The sequence below is a fragment of the Thermobia domestica genome, chromosome 9 (assembly GCF_964235325.1).
Source record: "Thermobia domestica chromosome 9, izTheDome1.hap1.1, whole genome shotgun sequence".
Classification (NCBI taxonomy): Eukaryota; Metazoa; Arthropoda; class Insecta; order Zygentoma; family Lepismatidae; genus Thermobia; species Thermobia domestica.
The window spans coordinates 35,959,092-35,979,533 of NC_137462.1; the positions used below are offsets into that span (position 1 = coordinate 35,959,092).

The following is a 20,442-nucleotide window of genomic DNA, read 5'->3' on the forward strand; positions in this document are numbered from 1 at the left end:
GGCAGTTATTGAAGAAAAGAAAAAATGCAATCGCGTAAGACGCAAAAGAAGGAAATCAGTACATGGCATGAACTACAAGGAACTGGAATTTTCGATTGATAGTGATGAGGAGGAACTATGGCAGATTAGACAAAAGCGAGTTGAATAGAAACTAGTGGTTCGAGATAGTTTGGTCGAAGAGAAGGCTCCTAAAGAAATTATACTCATGACATTTAAAGAAAGAAACAAGGAAGACAGATTGCAGAGATAGCGAAGACGGCAGCTGTAAAAAGAAAGAAGTAATTGCGAAGTCAAGAGTTGTTCAAAGAAGTTACAAAAGAATTTGGGTTCATAGATGACATGGAAATATTATTAAAAGAGATGCTTGAAATGAAAGAAATACTTCTTAACCAGGTGGCCAAGGAAAATAAGAAAAAAGAAAAGGATTGAAGAGAAAAGAAGTAATTTGTTGGTAACCCGGGGAAGATGTTGAAGGAATAATTGGACAAAGTGTTCGAAAGAAGGATTTACTTCGTCATCTATCATTGAAAGTGACTTCACATTTACATGTACTTACTCTTTAACCTGACGTTAAGTACATGTCAGTTTACAGAGTATATATATATATATATATAATATGTGCGTGTGTGTGTGAGCGAGAAAGTAAGAATGTATTGTATATATTTTTCTGTATTTTATTTTTTGTTAGGTGATGGTGACGTATTCGGTATATCTAAATGCTTAAGGTAAAAAAGTAATAATGTGTCTTTAAGTGCTGTTAATTTTTGATTCTGATGATTCAATTAAGTAAATTATACCTTAACAGTAGTTTGTGTAATCGTTAGCTAAAGTGCTTATCTTCCTATCTTTTGTCAATAACGAATCGTGGACCCCTTTGAGTGCAGTTTTATGTGACATAGAAAGAATATAATTTTATATGTTACAGAAAATTATATTTAAATATGTTCATTCGAAATTTATTGACAAAAAGAAGTATAGAAGGAGATAAGCACTGCTCCTGGCGATTATAGGTGAAAAGGAGTATTCATGCATTAACAGTATTCATTTCTGCCTAAAATAGGTTTTGTTCCCGATTGAATCGCACTCTTGCGTCTGATTACATCTTCCATGTGGCAATTCGCTGGTTTACTGTTCGGATGGACATAGTTGCTGTTACAACTGTTACTATCACAGCTCTGATTGTTGTCCTTGCAAGGGATGTGATTTCTTCTGCGGAATCGGGGCTTGTGTTGTCTTGTGTGTTTTCAGTAAGTGTTTGTTGGCATATTTGTTGTGCTTTTATATGTATAGTGTTTCGACGCTGACAGGTAACAGTTTATGTATGTTTTGTAATGAAACAGGGATGATGGTTCGAGTGCACATACAAAATGTTTTCTTCGATTCAGAAATCTTGTGCCGTATAAAATGTGTGTTCGTACCAATATAAAGTAGCTTTTATAAAAAGGACACCCACCTTTTATCCAAAAATGATTAATTCTGTTTATATCATTTCGGCTTTCTCTGGAACCTTCCTAAGTAACGTTTCTTCCAGTTGGTCTTCTTCCCTTGCATGTTCATTCTCGAAGAGTATTTTCCTGAGACATTTATAGAACGCGGGATCCTCCGATAACCGTATTAAATTTGTAGTATCACTTGCAGAATTTATCATTTTTGGATACAAGATAAACGCTTATTTTTCAGTATGTATCGTATAGCGTACAAAATTAGCAAATATAAAGTAACAACATTAGATAAATAAATATAAATATAAAAGTGATGAAGTATGTATGAAAATTGCAATTTAGTATTTCCTTGAAGTTACCATTCTACAAGATGAGCATAACATCATTTTTGTGACACGATCATTTTTGTGTGATCACTTCCTGTGCGAGGCACAACTTTCTATATATATCATTATAATACGAACAGCATCTTTCAGCTGGTTAGTTGTCTGGTACTATGTTATGGGCACACAGTTCTTAATAATAACTTTCCAAAGCATTATCACAAAAGAAGAGATCAGGATTCTGTGCAAGCCATTTAAGACGGCCAGGCAAGTGAGTAAATTTTTGCCTCTACCTGTTTGGTACTACGTCGTTCAAATTTTCCTGCATACAGAGGGTATAATGAGCTGGGGTACCGTCTTGTTGGAATCGGCATTCTGTTAAAAGATCATGTCGCTGCAGTTCTGGAACAAACCAGTTCCTTAGTATGATGAAATAAGAATGCTGATCAACTAAGCCGAAAGAAAGAAAAGAAAATAAATAAATAAAAAAAAAAAAAATACTACATATCACAATATTGCGAGCGATGATTATATTCAATGAGAAACAGCGGATAGGCTATTACTCACCGCAAAAAATATGTAGCAGAATTTTCTTCTACATGCTGCAGGTAGCGCTTTCGTTGACACGAAGATTCCCGTGTGTTTAGTGTTTGACAGGGGATTTGTTCTTTTTACCCTATCCTGACCTTTTAACCATCCTTCATTTTTTTTTTTTCCTTTTTTTTTTTTCCTTTTTGAAGTCTACCACAGGCTGATGAAGAAAGTTGCATCTTCCGAAAGCGCTACCTGTTGCATGTAGAAGAAAATTCTGTTACATATTTTTTGAGGTGAGTAATAGCCTTTCCGCTTTTTCTCATTAAAAAAATACTACAATTTAAATTATGATCTGATTGTACCGTGTTGAACCTTCATAATAATGTCTGTTACAGAAATATATATGCCAAGGTTGCTTCGATAAATAGCGCATCCATCATTGATAAGATCCTCCTGTCGTAACCATAGGCGAGGGATTACGAAGACTATAGTGGGGAATAACGAACTACGTACTTGCTTCAGCCGTTTGAAAGCAGAGAATAAATGCAAATAGTTCCACTATTATACCGTAGTGCAAATTTGGTACTTTAATCGTTAATGACAATACAAATATTGCTTTAGGGGCAATTGAAGTAACACGGTAACAACAATGATTTTCTACAAAAAAACTGATTACTGGTTAATCTTCCGTTTTCGACTATTTATTTTAATCTGATGATTTGTCGAAATAATCTTCAGTTCAGTGTTGGCGCAACAGAATACCTTCATTTCGATGATTAACTTTAGTTTTATCCCTACCCACAAATTAATCCTCGATTGGTGCAACTGAGCACGAAAATAGTTAATAAAATCCAGCTATAATTTTCTCAACGAGAATTACGGGATCCAAAGTTATTTCTAGCTAACTATGCTTTATGCTGGAAAGGGATGAAAATAAGCTAATGTGTGTATATAGAACTTGAATCTAAATTAACATTATAAGTTTCTTGTCAATTGAAACAACATATCTCAAACATTTTCAGTTTTGTTTTCTAAAGTTTTCTAAACTCTTGATAAGTTTATTTGCAGACAAAAGATTGTACCTTTATCATGTTTTCTAACTTACTCTGATGCCAGAATCCTAGGTATTTCTAAGATTTATGAACCGATAAGCTGTTATTCGTTGAAAATTAAACATATTCCTAAATATTTTTCGCCAATTTGTATATCAACTAAAAAGTTATTGCTCCGTAGTTTCAAAGCAATGAGAGCAGAGAAGGAAGAAAGAAAAATTCGAGTAATATTAGGAAAACGAAGAATCTGTTTCACCTTTCAAACAAATGTGATTATGCTGTGCTGAAGTTTTTATCCCACTATCAGGCACTTTACTTTGTCACTGTTGGTCGAAATACCTGATGGTTATACTTTTAATGTTAACATACTGATATTTTATATCTTTCACATAGATTATATTCTAGTAAATGTCGCCTAACACGACCAGTCTTCGTTCTGAATGATTTCTCATTGGTATGTAACGTCCATGTAGTTATGCCTTCCGTGGATGAGTCTCTAAGGGGCGTGATTTCTAAGCGCAATAAACCACAATATTATTATCTAGAGCTCAGGCGTAAAAAGTAATCTTAAAACCCTCATTTCATACAGATTTTTATTCATTTCTTCTGCACGTGCACTCTCATTGGCTGGAGCATTATCGTGACATACAAGCAAAGTCTATGAGAGTATGTTATCTCTTCAGTTCCCACGGATGAGGTTCAAACGTGAATCGTAACGTAAAATGAAAGAAAATGTAACGAAAATTAAAATGAAACGAAAACTAAATGCATTTCTTTAAGTCCATTGCACAAAATAAAATGAAATGAATATTTTAAACATTGCTTCGTAATAAAGATCTCGATTCCTTCGAAGTTATGATTAAATTAACTCGCTGCATGATGATGTGAATCATTGTACAGGAAGCCTTTCGTAATTTATACAAATATAAACAGATATAAAAGTTATACTAGGGACTAAAAATGAATAATAGTGAAAGATCATTTCGTAGTCACAAGCCTTAAATTCCAGTTGTTGGCTGAGAATTATATTTCCACGTAGATACGTAAAATTAAATAAACAAGGATATAAATGATATAAAAAATTTTGGACAAAGTTTGCAATACTAAAATTGTTCGCAACGCAGGAAGGAATCATATTCTTGATGAAACACACACAACTAGGGTTTCAGCCATGTTAGCGTCTTGGGAAAATGGAAAGCCTCATAATATGATAAAATATTAATTTATATTTTCGCAAGAAATGCTGGAATTATCGGCTTGCGTTTTTGGATGGAAGCGCACATTTTCGTGACAAAACAAATAGAATCAGTAATAAGTTTTGGTTAGCAAGATTCTGAAGTCCTAAAACAAACTTTTAGGAATGGTTTTAAAGCTTCAGCTTAATTGTCTGGTTACACAATAATTGCTTCTCACAATTGGCCCACTTTGTTTTAGGTTGCTGTGTTTGTTCCGTATGTAATGCAGATGAAATCTGAAATGCAGGCAAGATTCACATCTGTGGAGAGAATTATGGAATACATTGAAGTAAGTTGATTTGTAAAATTCTTTAAATTATAAGAATTTTTATTAAAATAAGTGATTTGTCATCCATGTGCACATTCTGCTTTGATTTAAATTAAATGTGGAAAATTTGCAGAAAATAACAGAGCATAAGCATAATATAGTTAGCTTCTATTTTATTCATTTCTTCCTAGTGAATAAAAGGACATTCTTATATTAAATGTATTAAATATTTTCTTCGAAGTGTGAGGCTTTGAATGTCTTTCCAGAGATCAAAAATTAAGGCTTAGGAGACCGCAGAACGATTCTCTGTCAATCAAATGAAAAGTTTTTTCTGGGTATTTTTACCAGTGTATTCCTTCAAATATACATTATATATATAAATGTTCAAACTGTACACTATATAAAAATAAAGGAAAATTTAAAAAAAAATTACGATAAATTGTCTCTAGAAATAGTTGCTTTAAACTATCTTAGTTGAGTTAGTGTTGTTCGGTTTTCTTTGCTAGAACATTATAATTAAAAACACTTTATCACATGCTACCAGGAATAAATATCTGCTTTATTTTCTACCCATTACACTTACCTTTTAACTTAAATTTCGGTACCTATTAAAAGACCACAACGAAGGATGTATTAGATGTACAGAAATAAAGACGGCAGCGGATATTGAAATAAGAAAGCTAAGTGTGTCCTCAGAAGGTTTTTCACATGCAGAACAAAAACATCGATTTTCTTAAAGTGGCATGAAATTATTTATTTATGATATTTATTCGTTAATCAGAAAAGTGGCCTTAAATTTCATGATTATTTGCAGGGGATCGGAAAATCTTAGTTTAAATGAACCGTTCTGTCTGTCAGAGGACAGAAAGGGATTTTAAAAATGCACTTCCTGTAACTAATTAGCTTAGAGTTCTAAATTGAATAATATGGCCTTTATGTTTGGATCCCGTATTTAATATTTGATTGTACCCTCGTAGTGTAATTTCTAGAAATTGAAAGATATTTCAGTAAAATAATGTTATACAGGATGTTAGTGAACCATAATGTCAAGCTGTAGGACGTGATTCGTCACATCTAAACAAGAAAAAAAAATCATATGGACTTGAGGAAAAGTACATGCTGTGGATAAGCTATAATGGGCATTTTTCTTAACATTGATATGCTTAGTATATATATTCCATTCCTGCTTCAAGTAATATAAAGGTTATATCAAGGATCACATCGAGTTGAGTTCATCGGGTACATATTGCATAGAGATTTTTCCACAACCATAATGTAACCTAAGTAATTAACTCATAACACTATGTAGCCCTTTCCTGGTTTTCCTTTAAAAGTATTTTTAAGAATGGTATGGTGATAGAAATGTCATATATTCTAGAAGAGGTTATAAAATAATTAGTTGAACCCAAATCTCAGCCAAATCAGACATTATACTGTAAACCAGTGATGAGCAAAGTTTTTTAGAAGGGGACCAAAGAAAAAGAAGAAAAAACTTTAGACGGGTCAACAACAACAGCGCCCCACACGGAAATGTGGACAAGAAAATAATGTTTGGTCACTAAACTAAACTGATAGGGAGGAAAGAAGAAGAAAATCCATATTTATTTATTTTGCTTAATTATTATTCTTTTCATTCGTTAGATTTGTAATCATATCGCAAGTCGGACAGAACCTTTCAAAGGGCTGCGTCTGTCTCTTAGTTCCTAGTTTGCGTATCACCACTTTAAACTATTGTATATTCGTTACAGGAACTGGAAGAGGAGGCTCCGGTGAGAATTCCTTCCAAAAAGCCACCGGAAAGTTGGCCGTGGAATGGAACAGTAGAAATGAAAGGAGTGGAACTGAAATACCGAGCAGAGCTTCCTCCAGTGCTGCATGGTCTTACTGCAACTATTCAGGGCGGAGAAAAAGTAGGCATAGTCGGAAGAACTGGTGCAGGTTAGTTGATTATTTTCTGTACAGTAAGTGTCACAAGTATTTTTCATCTAACAAATAGGTTTGTGTGTTTATATATATATACGAGGGGTGACTGACAAGTTTGAGCCTTGAGGGAATTATAAGAAGTAATACCTTTACTTGGTAATACCTTTACTTTTCAACATAATATTCTTGCACAGCAACACACCTGCTCCATCGATGCTGCAGTGTTCTTCTCCCAGTAGAAAAATATTCCTTAGGTTGTAATCACAGAAACTCCACGGCTGTCATGACGTCATTATCGCTTGCAAAATATCGTCCTGCTAGAGCTTTTTTTTTTTTTTTTTAAGATTAGGGAACAAGTGGAAGTCTGAGGGGACCAGATCTGGAGATTAGAGTGGATAAGCAACGAGTTCAAAGCCGTATTCATGAATAGTAACCATGGCAACTACTGATCTGTGGTCGGGCATCTGTGATATATTGTCGTGATAGTAGAGAACGCCTATGGACATTATTTGTGGCCTTTTTTTCTTGAATTTGCACACGAAGGTTTTTCAAAAGGTCACTATAGTATTGTCCTGTGATTGTATGACCCCTTTACAGGTAATCAATAAGTATTACACCTTAGGAATCCCAAAAAACAGGGGCCATCACTTTGCCAGCGGAGGGGATCACCTTTGTCTTCTTTGGGGAAGGGGAGGAGGCGTGCTTCCATTGTTTGGATTGTTATTTTGTTTCTGGCTGGTAATGGTGTACCCAACACTCGTCAATAGTGATCGACAGAGAAAACCGTCCATATCACTTTCTAACAGTTTCAAATTGTCCATGGGTAACAGGTACCGAGTGCGTTTTTGTTCAGGAGTCAGAAGACAAGCCATCGAGCAGAAACTTTTGATAAACCAAGCTCATTCTTCAGAATATGATCTGCTCGTTCCTGTAATAAGCCCAGCCTGTCTGCTATCTGTCGAGTTGACATTTGGCGATCTTCCATAATCATATCAAGCACCAGGCCAATGTTTTCCGTGATGATAGCACTTGGTGGTCTCCCAGATCTCGGCTCACCTTCAACACTCTGCTTATCACACTTGAATTCCTGCACCCATCTTTTGATGGTGGCATATAAAGGGGCAGATTCACCCACTCTATTGACCTTACCCTGGTGAATCTCAGACGCTGACGTTCCTTTTAATTGCAGATACTTGATGACTGACCTGTACTCGATTTTTTCATTTTTTCAACTTCTGCCATCTCACCAACTTCAAGAACCTCTGAAAGACAAAAGAAAATACTTAGAACCAACACATTAATATCAAAGGTTGTACTATTCTAATACACATAATTATTGTATTCTAGATTCTCATTTTTATGTTAGGCTCAAAACTTTTCATCACTTCTCCTATATATATATCGAAAAGTGACATATACAGGTTGGCCCAAAAGTACGTATACAGTCCCGTACTGATCCGCTCACTGTATTTCATATCATTTCTTATTATCAAACAGATAAACCTAGCTACTTTATTACTTGCTCTTAATGTCTTTTTACTTATACCTTAAGCCCGGAACAGCCGAAGCAAATAAACTAATAAGCTAGAATGTTATACTTGATCAATGCAGGGGTATATGCTTACTTTTGGGCCACCCTGGGTGTCTCAAAAGTTCCCTGACATAGGCCAAACTGTTATTATCAGAGTTACTATAAAATGTAAGAGGAAAAAACATCTCCAATATGATGTTCTCAATCTAAAGTGAATGAATTTTTCAAATCGGACGAGCCATTTGTGCTGTACACTCTTTATGCGCCCATTGTTAAATAACAATGCAACGTTGCCATTTACCTGGACCCACAACATAAATGAATGAAGTTACTGTTTGAAATGTGGGCTGGCCATCGATACGTTAGCATAAAAGACTGTAACTTAATTCAGTTATGTTGTGGATCCAGGTAAGTGGCAACGTTTTATTTTTATTCAACATTGGACGCATAAAGAGTGTACAGCACAAACGGCTCGTCCGATTTGAAAAATTCATTCATTTTAGATTGAAAACATCATATTTGGAGACGGTTTTTTCCTCTTACATTTTGTTGTAACTCTGATAGTAACAAAGTTTGCCTGTCAGGGGATTTTTGAGACACCCTATATATATAGTATGTATGTCACGTTTCGATATTATATGAACTATGTAATTCATATCCATGGCTTCCTGCTGAATCAGTTTTGTTGGAAAAGAGAGGGGTACGTCAGATCAAAATAACGCGTTAGCTGGAATTAATTGTTATTGCCAAAAGGATCTAATATTTTCTTAGGAAAATGCAGTGTCGAGCTCATTCAAAGACATATGTCAGTTGAAACACATTCACACAGACTTTGCTGATTCTGCGTGGCAAAAAAGGTCAAAGAGATACAGCAGCAACTGCCTTAAAATTCCGAATTTTCATCTCATGATTTTTTCACTTTTCGGCAAGCTGAAAGACATTTGGCGATTTGCTATTGACAAAATTGAAACCAAAGTTTTAAGACTTTTTGACGATTGAATAGATTTGTGTTGGGAAGAGACCATAAATCGTATATTCGTTACATAAAGTAGGTGTTTATGGAGGAAAATAATGTATGGTACTTCCACTGTTTGGTATAACATCTTTTTCAACGATCCGAGTAGGTTCAATGAAAGCTCACGGCGCAATATTACCTCTGTTATTTTTATGACAATTTGTAATTATTTTCAACGCATAATAGTTACTAATATTCTCTTGTACAATATATGAAGTGAAAACACAAGAGCACAAACTAGAAAAGGCACATCATAAATCTTCCTCTAGACGCTTTATCAGATACAGGGGGAAGGGAATAAGGAGAAAGAATAAGAAAAGGAAAACAGAAATCATTTTGAAGCATCCATATGGATGCCATGTTAGAATACAGATCACGTGACAATGTTACCAGGTTAAAAGTAGAGAGAGCTTAGGGGAGACAAGCGGATGGATCTGTAAAAGTGTAGGAAAGTAAAGGTATGTGTGAAAAAAGTATAAGTGTATAATATAGGAAAGAAAAATTAAAAAAAAAAAAAATCATCTCCATATTTTATACATACATATATATATATATATATAGTGGATACTCTTTAATTCGATAAGGGGACAAGAAAAAAATTCGAATGAGGGTTTTTGATTAAGTCGAATTTTGGATAATTCGAATTTTTTTCTTGTCCCCTTCGAATTAAAGAATTAAAGAGGCTCCACTGTAACTGTACTGCATATGAAAAACTAATTAACATGCAATGCACCTTACCTATAAAGCACCACATTTTCGTAAGGAATTGGAATAGGCGCCGCGATTCGACATTATGCATAATGTACGCAAATAGATCACAAATGAATCTGCTTACCCTTTTGTCACTGTTTTAGTTCAGTTAAAAAGAATTACACAAATATCTTGTTCTTGCAAGTCATTTGCTAGTGGAGGACAGGGTTCAAGGTCATTGACATCTCTACAAAAGGGATGGACACTTCCAGGTTATTGAAGAGGTGGAGAGATGCGTACCAACCATCTTCTGCCGGATTCTCTATAACGGGAGGGAGTCCAGCTGAGGTGGTATCAACAAAATTTCTCTTTCCCATGGTCGCTTCTGAATAAGATAACAGATAAATAAAAACCAGTTGAAATTACATTGTTCTATTTGCAATTTGTCGAACACTGCAAATTTTTCCACTGTAAATACTTCGAGTTATCCAAACAGGAGGTTCAAATGTTCGATTTACCCACCATTTTTTACCATTGTTTTTAATATAGTTTTCAAAGGGAATAAGCTTTTGTTCGAATTATCCAAGTTTGAATTAAAGAGAGTCCGCTGTATATACAGTATGGCGCTAAATTCGTTGTACAAAAACAGAGGAGTGATTCTTGTTACAGAGCAGATGTTGCAGAAAATGAGGGAGAGGAAGATGTGGAAACAGGTTGATACAGAAGAGGGCAGAAAGATGTACAGAAAGTTAAATAATGGATTACGAAGAGAAACAGACAGAGCGAGGGAAGAGTTTTACAAAAGAAAATGCGAGGACATAGAAGAATTAGAAAGAGTTGGGAAATATGAGGAAATGTACAAGGAGGTGAAATCTATGGAATTTCGGAGGAAACAAAGGGGTATTATGATGGCAGTAAAAAATAAGAATGGAAAGGTAGTCAGCGAGAGAAATGAGGTCATAGGAAGGTGGAAAGAATACATTGAAGACTTATATGAAAGTAGGGATAGACCATGTAGCCTAAATGTTGAAGTGGAAAATGAAGTAGGCGAGGATGGTAAAGGATTTAGTATTCTTCGGGATGAGTTTGAAAAGGCTATATCCGAGATTAGGAATGGAAAGGCAACAGGAATAGATAACATACCAATCGAATTCATAAAAAAATATAGGAGACAAAGGAAAGAAAGAATTGTGGCGACTATGCAATGAAATATATGAAACAGGAGAATGGCCAAGAGACTTTCTGAAAACGATCATGATACCGATGGCTAAGAAATCGAATCCAAAGAGATGTGAGGATTATAGAACTATTAGTCTCATATCTCATGCAGCTAAAATTCTGCTCCGAATACTGAACAGAAGGTTATATGGAAGAACAAATAAAGATGTTGAGGAAGAGCAGTTCGGGTTCAGAAGAGGCAAGGGCACAAGAGATGCTATTGGATTATTAAGGGTGATCGGTGAAAGATTTATAGAAAAAGGGAAAGAGGTGTATGTTGTATTTATTGATCTAGAAAAGGCTTTTGACCGCGTGAATTGAGAATCGTTGTTGAGAGTTCTAACAAAGATAGGGTAGAAAGTAGAATGATTAGATGCATAAGATTTGCAGACGATATGGCGCTTGTTGCAGAATCTGAAAAGAAAATCAATAAAATGTTAGAAAAAATGAGAAAGGGCTTTGAAGAATATGGGATGAAAATAAATGATAGAAAGACAAAAGCCATGGTGATTGGAACGAAAGGGTCTGTGTCAAATATAAAAGTAGGAGGGGAGAAAATAGAACAAGTGAATAGTTTTCGATACCTGGGTAGTATTCTTAGTAATGACATGAAATGCGAACGTGAAATAAAAGCAAGGATAGGGATGGCGAAAGAAGCCTTTAAAAGAAAGAAAAGTCTGTTTTGTGGGACCTTGAACAAAGAGTTGAGAAAAAGACTCCTAAAATGCTTCGTGTGGAGTGTTGTACTGTATGGGGCGGAAACGTGGACCTTACGTAAAGGTGACGAAAATCGACTGGAAGCCTTCGAAATGTGGGTGTGGAGAAGAAGGGAAAGAATTAGTTGGGTTGAGCGGAAAACGAATGAGGGTGTTAGAAATGGTGGGTGAGAAAAGAACACTTTTAGATATTATTAGGAAGAAAAAGAGAAACTGGTTGGGACATTGCCTAAGAAGAGATTGTATCATGAGGGACGTCCTAGAGGGTATGGTGGCGGGAAAGAGAGGGAGGGGGCGAAAGAGACTACAATTAATGGATGATATTAAAGCAGAAAGATCATACGCGAAGACGAAAAGGTTAGCGGAGGACCGTGGAGCATGGAAGCTTCTCAGCTGCGGCAAGTGACCTGCCAATAAAGGCAGAATACCTATGATGATGATGATGATTAATATAGTTTTCAAGGGGAGTAAGCTTTTGTTCGAATTATCCAAGTTTGAATTAAAGAGAGCCCGCTCTATATACAGTATGGCGCTAAATTCCTTGTACAGAAACAGAGGAGTGATTCTTGAGAGTAAAGCAAACAAAAAAAGTTCCAATAAACATAGGGCGAAAACCCCATCGTTTACGTGGCTGCCGAAAACATGAAAAAATGAATTGTAAAGGTCCATAGCTCCAAAACTATGGAACCTACCGTAGTCGGGTCAAGACTTCAGTTAGGAACTAGTATGTGCTCTATTCAAAAATACATGTTTTAGAATCCTAAGGTACTCATGCAACATTTTTTTATGGAGGTAGTTGGAGAGTACTTTATATCATAGGCTCGTAGTCAAACTCCCTCTATAAAAATTGTTGTGGAAGCATCTCAGGATTCTGAAACACGCGTTTTTGGATAGGGCACATACTAGTTCCTAAGTGAAGTCTTGACCCGACTACGGTAGGTCCCATAGTTTTGGAGCTATGAACCTTCAAAATTTATTCTTTCATGTTTTTGGCAGCCTATAACACGTAAACGATCGTGTTTTCGCCCTATGTTTATTGGAACATTGTTGTTTGTTTTACTCTCAGGAATCACTCCTCTGCTTTTGTACAACGAATTTAGTGCCATACTGTATATATATTGTGAAAAATATAATCACCACAAGATTTTGTAGATAAGTATAAAAGTAAATATAGCTTGTAATATGCATCAGCAACATTTTATTCGCCTCGGTAGTAATTTATATACAATAATAAATTGGCTGGGTATCGAAGTTCAGCATTGATTCAGTAATTAATTCTAAGTTTGGTACTGTTTAATTACATGTCGTCTGTTTTTCGTAGGGAAATCATCTCTCATCACAGCATTACTCAGATTAACTGAGTTGTCAGGTGGTGCTATATATATTGATGGCATTGATATTAGCCAAATTGGATTAGGAGACCTGAGATCAGCTGTTTCTGTAATTCCCCAGGAGCCAGTCCTTTTCGAAGGTACCATAAGGTAAGGATATGTGACTGAAAAGTGAATGTTTTCTTGCGTAAAAAATTGTATTAAGTCCATTAGGAAAAAAAATTAAGAAACTATGTTTTTTTTTACAGTATGCTGTGAATTGTGTACCTGTTAATGGTAATATAAAAGTTGGAATGAGAATTATTATTACAATGAGTAGAATATATATACACAGGGTTTTCATAAAGTATGGACGGATTTAATTCGCTTATAATTTACATAAAAATGCTCATATTGAAATCAAATAAAGTGCAAACGGTAGCGGAAGGATTAAATTTTTACTTGTAATCTGCACCAGCTCAGTTCATTCATCGCCACACCTCCAACTGGGCGCCATTTACGTCCACACATTCGCGTAGGCGGCGCTGGAATCCACTCACAGCGTTCCGCCGTGTTTGATCCGAAATGCCAGCCACAGACGCCCTGATTTTGTCCTTTAAGTTCTCCAAACCACTTGGCTTCTTTGCATAAACTTCCGTTTTCACATGACCCCAAAGCCAGAAGTCGCAGGGGGTAAGGTCGGGTGATCTTGGCGGCCAAGCGGTCGGGCCACCGCGGCCAATCCATCGGTTAGGGAATTTCTCGTCAAGGAACTCTCTCACCTTGATTGCATAGTGAGGGGGTGCCTCGTCCTGTTGGAACACGATGTCGTTCTGGATTCCACGTGCCTCCAGTTCCGGAATGAGGTATTTCTGCAACATATCCAGGTACGAATCTCCATTCACGGTCTCCTCTTCAAAAAAGAATGGTCCAATCAGATGATCATAGGACACAGCGCACCAAACGTTCACTTTAGGGCTATCTCTCTCATGTGTCTCAAATTCCTTTGGGTTTTCCGTGCCCCAAACGCGACAGTTAACCTTCCCGGAGACATGGAAGGTTGCCTCATCTGAGAACATGATGGCTGAAAGGAGAACGTCGCCATGTTCCAACTGCTTGAGCATGGCGTCACAGAAGTTGAACCGGATGTCCAAATCTTCATCATGCAGATCCTGAACTATCTTGATTTTGTAACCTTTGGCGTTGATCGTCTTGGCTTGGCCTTGATCGTCTTCAACAATGAAAACAACAATGGATGGAATTTGGTAAGAAACTGACCCTTGCCCTCCCTGTCCCTCTCTCAACGTGTTCAGAGTTGCCACTTATCTAACAGTGTTGCCAACTAAAAATTTAATCCTTCCGCTACCGTTTGCACTTTATTTGATTTCATTATGAGCATTTTTATGAAAATTATAAGCAAATTAAATCCGTCCAGACTTTATGAAAACCCTGTATATATATATATATATATATATATATATATATATATATATAAAAGAAGAAATGGCTCAACTCGTAACCAAACGTGGAATAGGGAAGAAGACACTTGCTGGGAAAAGTGTTATATGTTAACAAGGTTCTCACCTTTGTTCCTGGAAGAAACTCGTGTGCTTCGAATTCCATCTTAAGCTTAAATTTATTTTCCTTATAGTGTTGCTGGCAAAAAAATGAGAAAACTGTAAAATGATATTCAAAAACTTGAGAATATTAGGTTGAAACAGAGGAGAGAACCGAGAATATTAGGTTGAAACAGAGGAGAGAACAAAGAAAGTTGTGGTATAAGAAACCTGAATGCGACACACACAAATACCGTATTAACTGAAACAAATGGAATCGAAAACACTCGAATGTTTTGCGTTTAAGCCTGATCCTGATGAACACGCCGAGGTCGAAGAGCCTACAAGGAATTTTAATACAATTCCTCAAATACTACTGTTACGCTATTTAATATGATTTTTTTTTTTTAAATGTTAATAGAAGTATGCGATCTTACAGGTTGAAAACTTGTGTTAATAGAAGTATCCCATCTTACAGGTACAATCTAGATCCATTATCGGAACATTCAGATGACAAAGTTTGGGAGGCACTGGCGAAGTCCCATTTAAAGGAGAAGGTAAGTCAAAGTAAAATGGAAATATATATTTTAAATCTTGAAGGTCACACCCACCGGGACTCTTACAGCTACATTTATGATTTCCTAAGTTTTCATCCTTTTCTCTCCCTACTTCTCTACTTTACGAAGTGTTTAGCAAAAGTGCTTAAAATAGACTACATAGTGTGTATGATCTCTTTTATTATTTTTAGTAATTTATTTATACGCTATACTAGAATAGTAAAAGTAATTGTAGGCCTGAATATTTTTAACTTTACAGTTACCCTCATTGTTATGCTGGAATTCCACAAATAATGTTATACTTCCTCATTAAAATAAAAACAATTGCTAATTAAAGTTTTCTATTACACTATTTGACAACGTTGTTTTTCTGGTACTTGGAAATGTGTATCTTACGTAATTTGGTGTGCTAATGACACCAGAAATTGGGTATCACGGATGGTTGTCGGGTTATGGCAATAAATTTCGAACGTCAAAGAGGCACCTGGAACGATCGATCACAGTTGTTCGTTTGTCTGTCTCCCGCGCTACAGGACGCACTTCTCAGATTTTTAATATAACATTTTGAGGGTAGTCTTGCGAGACACGAAATTTGCTCGATTTTTGTAGTGATCCGACGGGAAATTGCAAAATGGCGTCCAGTTGTCCTCCAGGTACTAGTTTTTCAATCATTTACAATCAAGCATATCTTCACGACTTGGTCCGTGACCTGGGTTTGTCTAAATACAAAGCAGAACTTCTAGCATCAGGACTGCAGGAACGCAATCTACTGCAACCAGGTACAAATATAACCGGCTTCAGACACAAAGAACAAGCATTTGATCAACTTTTCACCTCCGCTGGACAATAGTTTTTCTGCAACGACATAAACTGTTTAATGGCAGCTTTAACCGTACACTACGACCTAAAGGCCTGGCGACGCATGCAAGACCAGTTGGAAAGAGGTGCTTCTCCATAATGGCAATACCCTTCCTTCAATTCCAGTTGCATATGCTTCGATGGGAAAGAATCATATGATCCTCTATACAATATGTTAGTTTCCATCCAATATAATTCTCATAAATGGAAAATTTGTTGTGAGTTAAAGGTTGTTACAGTTATTTCGGAAATTCAACAAGGAAACATCAAATATGCTTTCTTTCTTTGGGAATGGAATAGTCCTTAACGAGATACCTATTGCATACAGTAAGATAGGAATGGCCTGAAAGGAAATGGGCAGTTGGAGAAAAAAATGTGCAGCGCCAAAATCTAGTTGCTCACAAAGAAATCCTCATTCCTCCACTTCATATTAAATTAGAACTACTTAAGCAATTGGTGAAGGCGATGGATAAAAGTGGCAGAAGTTTCTCAAATTATCTCCAGCGAAGATAACGTAAGGTATGTTTGTGGGTACACAAATTCGTGAACTAATACGTGACCCTTGTTCGAAGCCACATTAAAGGATAAAGGAAAACGTGCATGGACAGGGTGTCTACTGGTCATGAAAGTCATGAAAGTCATGAAAAAGTCATATATTTTGCTTAGTGGTCATGAAAGCCATGAAAAAGTCCTTTATTTACCCAACTGGTCATGAAAATCTGAAATCTCAGAGTATATTTTTATACCTCATACTTTTATACCTCATACTGCATGTACTGAAACAGTTGTATCAGGTCAGTAATTGTGAGAATTTCCCCCACCAGGTAGTGCTGGCTAACTGGTACTTTACTGTCTTCCTAGCTGCTCCCCATTTCATCTTCTAGTGTCTGTAATATAGTAACAACTTTTTACTGTCCAACTTTCTGATCTGCTATTTCTTTACTTCTAAGAAATGTAAATTGTGTATTTTTGGGCCTTTAGACTTATGCAAATAATATTATTCGTTTGAGTTTGCAGATTTTAAATTTGATGATCTATTTTTTTAAAACGAATTTCTTTTATAATTTGTTTTGTCTTTGGGCAGTTCTCTGAGTGCTTAATTTCAGACAAATTTCTGCTAGATGGATAATTATACTCAGAATTAAAACTTCAAATACAGTATAGAGTGATTCACTGGTAAGAGCAGGCCCGTATTTAGGTAAGTGCTATTCTGTGCTCGAGCACAAGGCGGCAGAATTTTAGATTATTTCTTTAAGATTCACAATAAGTGATATTTAAGACTAGCAACCCGCATAGTTCCGATGCACCACTGATGGTACGGGTTTATTATTACTAATGGTAAATTTTTATCGCCATGGTCATGAAAATTTGAACAAAAAGGTCATGAAAAGTCATGAAAAAGTCATGAATTTACTTTCTGGTATTCCAGTAGACACCCTGATTGATTGGTTTGAAGAATGTTACATAAACTTTGTGGGCAAGAAACTGGCACACAGTTACAGAGAATTAGCAACAGAAAAGATCAACGGGTATCAATCCTTGGAGTGCAACATGTTCGTGAAAGTATACTTGATTCACTCTCATCTGGATTGCTTCCCAGCTAATTGCTGTGAATTTTCGGATGAACATGGTGAGAGATTCCATAAGGACATACAAACATTAGAAAAACATTATGCAGGAAAGTGGCTGCCTTCACTTCTGGCTGACTATTGCCAGGAACTGTAAACATACGAACACAAATGGCTGTCATAAGTCACTTCCTGAATTAGTTATTTATTTTCACTTTGAAATCAGCAAACATGTCTGCATTGTTTCCATGGTGATTATATGTGTTTATAGTTTTTTGTGTATTCATTTCCTGTGCAATAAATAAATTGTATTTTGTATTACCAGACGTAATATAATTTCTACTACAGTACAGATAGTAAAACGTATATCACAAAATATATCCAAAACTATCCCTGACAGAACAAAACAAATTGCAAATTCATATTTAGAAGGTCCGTTGACATAAAAATCAGCTATTGCAAACCCAGAAAAAAGAAAAAAAGTTTAATTTTGTCGAAGTTATTAGCAATAAACATTTACTAGTACAGTCAATAAATTCGTGGACTGGTACCCAGAATATACGTAATCAGTAGAACCCATGGTTGCTGTGCTCGATGTGAACGTCCCCCCTTTCCCCTACACACACACAAAATTACACAGATCCACACTAACCTTGAAAATAATTCAAGCGTTTTCTCTCGGGTTTTGGAGATGATTGCGATTTGCATATGGCTGCTTGTCTCGTTAGTTCTGGATGGTAGATGGAACAGCATGTTTCATCTTATGTTATTATCCGGTTCAGGAACGTTCCATCAACGTCAGCATTTTTGATCGTTGGTCTTGTGTCAAAATGCGTGGGGCACAGTGCTGGGTGACACGCGACATGTTCGAAGTTATCCGTCAGAATGTTGTGACACGTACCATGGCTGAGCCGTACTGATGCTGCGATGTCTGTACCGACTGGGAACGGTTAGCGCTCACAATTATTGCAACTTCTTCGATCTTGTGTTCTGTTCGGATTGTTGTTGGCCTTCCTAGTGGTTCATAATCCTCTAAACTGTTTCTCTCCTTCTTAAACCGTTGGTCCCACTTAAATACTGCACTGCTATCAGGGCGTTGTCGCTCTACAATTCTCCGGACCATCTGCAACGTTCCTGCAGCGGATTTGCCTAGTTTTTGGCAGAACTTGATGCTTGTCCGTTGCTCAAACTGCTACGTTTTCCAAGTTCGCCGCGGCGCAATCAACTCCTTTCAAAACGAAACCGTACGTTTGTTTACACTCTATGCACATACCTGCCTTATGCTGGGTCGAGAGATAAACTCCCATTGCTTCTTCCAGGATATCTTTTATCAGCTGTAGTATAACACTAGCGCCACACTGCGTCCAGTCCACGAATTTATTGACTGTTGTAGTATAACCAAATTTCAGAAGTAAGATAAAAAAAAGCACAAAATAGTTTCATTCAATCTTACTTCTGAATTTGTCAGGAGTCGAATCTCGAAAACTAAAATGAGTTTAGAACAGATTTAGTGTTGCTCCTTTGTTACTGGTTCTCTTCCAAATTATTCTCATTTGTATGTACAATAACTCTAAATTAAACTAATATAAATAGTTTGTTTACGTAAAAAGAAAGAGCGTAATTTCGTGTTCGTTTTCGAAATACCATATTCAAATTTTTCAATGTAGTAAGAAGTTATTTTTTTCAAAATCTCGCAGTGGGAAAGTATTTTTGCTTTCAATTGTACAGAGTAAATTTAAGCATCTTTGATTCCTTTGTTAGGCCGGTCGCACATTGACTAGAGGAGAGCTCAGCCTTCGTTAGGCTGGTCGCACATTGACTAGAGGAAAGCTCAGCCTTCGTTAGGCTGGCCGCACATTGACTAGAGGAGAGCTCAGCCTTCGTTAGGCCGATCGCACATTGACTAGAGGAGAGCTCAGCCTTCGTTAGGCCGGTCGCACATTGACTAGAGGAGAGCTCAGCCTTCGTTAGGCTGGTCGCACATTGACTAGAGGAAAGCTCAGCCTTCGTTAGGCTGGCCGCACATTGACTAGAGGAGAGCTCAGCCTTCGTTAGGCCGATCGCACATTGACTAGAGGAGAGCTCAGCCTTCGTTAGGCCGGTCGCACATTGACTAGAGGAGAGCTCAGCCTTCGTTAGGCTGGCCACACATTGACTAGAGGAGAGCTCAGCCTTCGTTAGGCTGGCCGCACATTGACTAGAGGAGAGCTCAGCCTTCGTTAGGCCGGTCGCCCATTGACTAGAGGAGAGCTCAGCCTTCGTTAGGCCGGTCGCACATTGACTAGAGGAGAGCTCAGCCTTTGTTAGGCTGGTCGCACATTGACTAGAGGAGAACTCAGCCTTCGTTAGGCTGGCCGCACATTGACTAGAGGAGAGCTCAGCCTTCGTTAGGCCGGTTGCACATTGACTAGAGGAGAGTTCAGCCAAGCTGAGCCAGAGGTAGACAGGAGAGTATGTATAAGGAGAAACCTGAGTGCATTGACCGTGTGTCTTAATCATAATGTTGGAGAGGTCTTTTGTCTAGTATGTGCGCGGATAAGTATGCGGTGCGAGACTTCGTTCCATTGTTCACGATTTCCTTCCTGAACTGCATCTCAGATTGGCTATTCTGTCCTCTAATCAATATGCAACTAGCTTTATTCTTAA

General features: G+C 36.9%; 1 protein-coding gene across 2 annotated transcripts in view; it reads left to right on the forward strand.

The window, feature by feature from the left end:
• Window positions 1-20,442, forward strand: part of LOC145694563 (ATP-binding cassette sub-family C member 5-like) — a 219,923-nt gene that overhangs the window by 188,409 nt on the left and 11,072 nt on the right. For both annotated transcript variants that reach the window (XM_081770896.1, XM_081770895.1), the window contains exons 22-26: window positions 1,061-1,247; window positions 4,786-4,875; window positions 6,603-6,792; window positions 13,269-13,428; window positions 15,292-15,370. In XM_081770896.1, the coding sequence (XP_081627022.1) occupies window positions 1,061-1,247; window positions 4,786-4,875; window positions 6,603-6,792; window positions 13,269-13,428; window positions 15,292-15,370 (706 nt within the window). The remainder of the gene's footprint in view (window positions 1-1,060; window positions 1,248-4,785; window positions 4,876-6,602; window positions 6,793-13,268; window positions 13,429-15,291; window positions 15,371-20,442) is intronic.